The following is a 4,266-nucleotide window of genomic DNA, read 5'->3' as shown; positions in this document are numbered from 1 at the left end:
AGAGTAGAAGTTTACGGCGTTGAAGAGTTAACAACATAGAGACGTGAATAAGAAGATGTGTTCATTACTGCAAGTTTNTTTCACCGACAGAATGCTCATGCAAGAAACCGTCAGCAATCACAAAATTTCTAGTTCATTGGTAGTGTGTTGTACTCTCCCACTAATCTCCAAGCACAGACCATTGCTTAGGCCTATGTTTAAATTCTTATCCTTTGAAGTATTCCTAGGACTTGGGTCTATCAAAATTGGTTGAATTCTGAGATTTGGGTTCGGTTTTATGCGAATTGCTTCTCTTTCCTCTGGTGGCCGGAGTAAAATACTGTTCTGCATTTCTTCAGAAGCTTCATCTTCATTCAAAAGCACCTGCAATGTTTTAAATGTCAAGATAGCCAAACTAAAATCGAGAAATGTATAATACCTGAATGTTGTTCATCTGAAAAAAGAATCATTGCAGCAATGATCAACCAAAGATGACAAGAGGGATTATGATAACAAAATTTTAACCTTGCGGCCGAGTAAATCAAATGTCATAACTACTTTACTTCGCTTCGCCCTTTCAGCCTCTTCTAGCTCCTCCCTTTTCTTCTGCAGAAGTTCTTTCTCCTGTGAACGGACAGAAGGTAGAGTATGTCAAAACTCGGATCCACCAATAAATAAGTATCACAAGGACCTGTTTTCTTTTCTGTGAACAGGTAAACAGAATACAGACCTCGGCCGAAAGCCAACTATTTCCCTCAATTGCATAGTAGTCACTTTGGTCGTCTATAACTGTTGTACGAGCTGCAGAATTACGATCATAGTCAACAAGCCTCTTTGCATAAGCTTCAGCAGCTGCCTCAGCATCTGATACAGGCACGGCACCTTCATCCAGACCACCATATGCGCTTCCTTCCCTCAGCACAAGAGCACCACAAAAATTACAAGGTCCCTCACCTTCTTGTTCACAAACTATCTTCCCACAAGATAAACAATTGCTTACCAACCGGTGCCGACGGGCTTGGCATGAACATGGCTTCCCCTGCTGAAATACAATTGAACCTTTTGCAGCATCTGCGAGAGAAACAACTTTTCCGGCCTTTTTCTTTCTGGAATTAGCTTGATTTCCTTTCTGCATATTTTGTGTTTCTGAAGTCACGTTTTTTATTAAATTTTCATGACCTGTCGATGACATAGTCTCTTTTGGTGCTCTCTGTGATTTCTTAGCTGCTATGACAGGGCCTTCATCTGTACGTGGTTTAACATATGCATGTAAATTGGAAGTAGGAGTAGCTCGACTGCTGTTTCCAATAGTCACATGGCCTCTCTGTTTTAGGTACTCCCCAATTACACTTTCGCCAGCTTCTTGGCCAATAATATTCTGCAGATAAAAATTTTAAAAATTAACTATGTAAGAATTTCCCAAGATAGGGTAAGAAAACACACACCTGTAGAAATGGAAACAAGTAGAAATTTTCAGCGTGTGCTTGCATAAGAAATATGTAATGATATGTGAAGACAAAATGCATAATTTTCCATAATGAGATTCCTATTTATTCGTACAGTGCATATGTGATTTAACAAATTAGTGTAGGATAAAGATACTTGTACATAATTTTTATACATAAGGGTATCCATCCTCTCACATGACATGGAGCCCACTCGAATAATTTATTTGAGAGGGCCCCACCCACGTGAGAGGATGGATATCCCTATGTACCAAAAATTATGTACCCCTAGCATTTTCCACTAGTGTATATGATTATATACTCTTTTGATTAAGCTCGGGTCAAGTGTCTGATATAATTATATATCAAGGAGTCAGGTCTTTTTTTCTTTAACTAAAATCTAGAATATTGGGATATGGCCAAAAGGATCCAAACACAAGTACATGGACATGTCTTATAAACTTAAAATTATTTTAGAAATCTATATACCACTCCTCCGTCCCGTAAAGATATGCTTGTTTCCATTTTCACACAGATTAAGAAAATAGAACAATGCACATTAAATAAAGGCATATTAAAAAATCAAGGAATCAACTATATTCTCCACAAGGAAAGAGGTCTAAAATTTGGAATAAACAAAAAATGATAGAAAGTCTATCTTTAAAAGAGGGAGTAATAATTTTAGATACATTTTTTAGGGATAAATAGATTATACATTTAACCGTAAATCTAAAACCAATTAAGTCCTTGTTTGATTCTCATTCTTTGAAAAAAATGCATTCTTAAACAATGTTTTGATATCATTTCAGTTACACATTCTTCAATAAAATAATATTACACGCAAATTGAAAACTTTTCCTTATTTTTTAACCACACATTTTAATCAATACACTATTCAAAAATTCATTATTATCAAAAGAATGGGGCTCAAACAAGGGCTAAATTTCAAATAGCTATATTATTTCTATTTCTAGCCTAGAAATGAGATATACAAATCAGAAATCATAATAAATACGACACTAAAATAAAAAAATAAAAAATAAAAACGATATAAAGGATCCTGTTCTGATTTAAAGGTTCTGAGAAGCATCTTATACCCTTATCCTTGTCGTGTGTGTTCAACACGGGTCTAGGGTCCAAGCAACAAAGATTATGAACATAGAGGACAGTTTCCAATTTTGCCAACAAGATAAGAAGTGATATAAACTAAAAGCATGCAAAACATTTTGATGGTTAAGAGACTTAAAGAGTATTGGGATCGGAATGTGAACATGGAAAGAAATACCAAACAATGAAGAAGGTAATGTTAAGCAGAAGGATGCACTGGAACATTATTTTTATATTTAATGAATTTTCAACACACTTAAGTAGAAAAAAAATATGAAAAATAATGTTCACTAGACACATCAAAATTTGCCTTACTGAATGAAAAAAAGTGTTTTTATGTCTGCAAATTTATAGTTGTAGTTCTTTTGTGCATGAGAGGGACTGGAGAATGGTGAGAATTCCAAAGGTATATTTTCAAAGCAACACCAATGTTTACTATTGAAACTGCCCTGGACACTTTCCGAAAGAAATTGTAGTAAATCAGTAGACACGTGAACTGAAAAGTTGCCTGTAAATAACTGTAAACAAAATCAGTTTTCTACTTATCTGCTCGTCGTACAGTATAAATCAACAGATCACCTAACTTTCCATTTTCAAGAGGCATTTAAAACACTAAATCTCATAGTCTAAAGTTCCTCCTAACAATTTTGGATACAGTTCGTTCAGTCTGGAAGGAATTCATTTATGACAAATTTCATTTTGCTTGGTTTTGTCCTTCCAAACTGGTTATCTACCTTTCCTCTCGTTATATCAATACAACACTTATGGTTTCAACTGTTCTAATCACCCAGAAACTCCTTTAAGCACTTGCCAGAACACTTCATTGTGCAATTCATGTCTTGCAAAAAATGTACACATTTTGCTTTATGTGCATATTTTGGTGAATTTAATTTATACTTGAGTTGAGGGCCCTTTGACATTCAGTAATTTCTTTATCATCAATATGCGCCTTATGAATCTGCATACAGCATCAGTGTTTATGTATCTAAATTAACAATATACCCTTTATAGTATAAATTAAAATGACCGAAAAACAAAAATTCCAACATAAAGTAGCCTTCTACTTTTAAAAATAATCGAAAATTTAAGAAGATTGCAAAACCACACAAGCTCCAAGTATATTGATAAAATTTAGAATTACGACTGTTATAATCAGTCCATGCCCATCAGACATACCCACCAACAAAAAAGCAATTTCATATAGTCCAATGCAAAATTATTGTGTTTCTCAAGTATCATCAAATTCTAATTAGCACTTCCATGGCCCCTAAAATTACCCCGGATGCACCAATTAAAAGCCCAAAAATTGCAATACAAGCTAAAACAATCATATCTCCATATACATCAAGAAACCCACAAAAATACCTTCGAAATCAATGAAATGCATAAATAAGCAAGAAAACCCGGAAATCGGAAAATCCACAAATATAAAACTAGAAAGACAGAAAGAGTAATAGTATGATTACATCAAGGTACTCTTTGGCATCAAGAGGCGAGGCCATTTCGCAGTAAGAAACAAGGCCCGATATGATTTCCCCATCCAATTCTAGGCCCGTTTCCACCTTCTTGCATAATTCAAGCAGCGCCTTCTCTAACCACTTCCCCGAGGACTCCATGCCAATTGCGTTCTTTCTCGCTCTACAACCCGTCACAGTCCTTTCAGTTTTGTATATACAGTGTGTATGTATATTCCTGTGGGTATGATATATAATCTCTCTCTCTCTCTCTCTCTCTC

The 4,266-nt window shown here is 35.2% G+C and overlaps 1 protein-coding gene across 1 annotated transcript; it reads right to left on the bottom strand.

Annotated features, from left to right (window-relative positions):
* LOC111401616 (activating signal cointegrator 1) lies at positions 1–4,260 on the bottom strand. Its single transcript, XM_023029427.1, has 4 exons — positions 3,998–4,260; positions 710–1,357; positions 505–603; positions 1–363 (listed from the first exon to the last, which is right to left on the bottom strand). Exons 1-4 carry the CDS (start codon positions 4,145–4,147, stop codon positions 118–120), a joined length of 1,143 nt encoding a protein of 380 aa, XP_022885195.1. The 5' UTR covers positions 4,148–4,260; the 3' UTR covers positions 1–117.
* Between the last annotated feature and the right edge of the window lie 6 nt (positions 4,261–4,266).

The sequence above is a fragment of the Olea europaea genome, chromosome 10 (genome assembly GCF_002742605.1).
Source record: "Olea europaea var. sylvestris chromosome 10, O_europaea_v1, whole genome shotgun sequence".
NCBI lineage: Eukaryota > Viridiplantae > Streptophyta > Magnoliopsida > Lamiales > Oleaceae > Olea > Olea europaea.
Note: the sequence above shows the minus strand (reverse complement) of the source record. Positions and strands in the feature narration are given on the sequence as shown.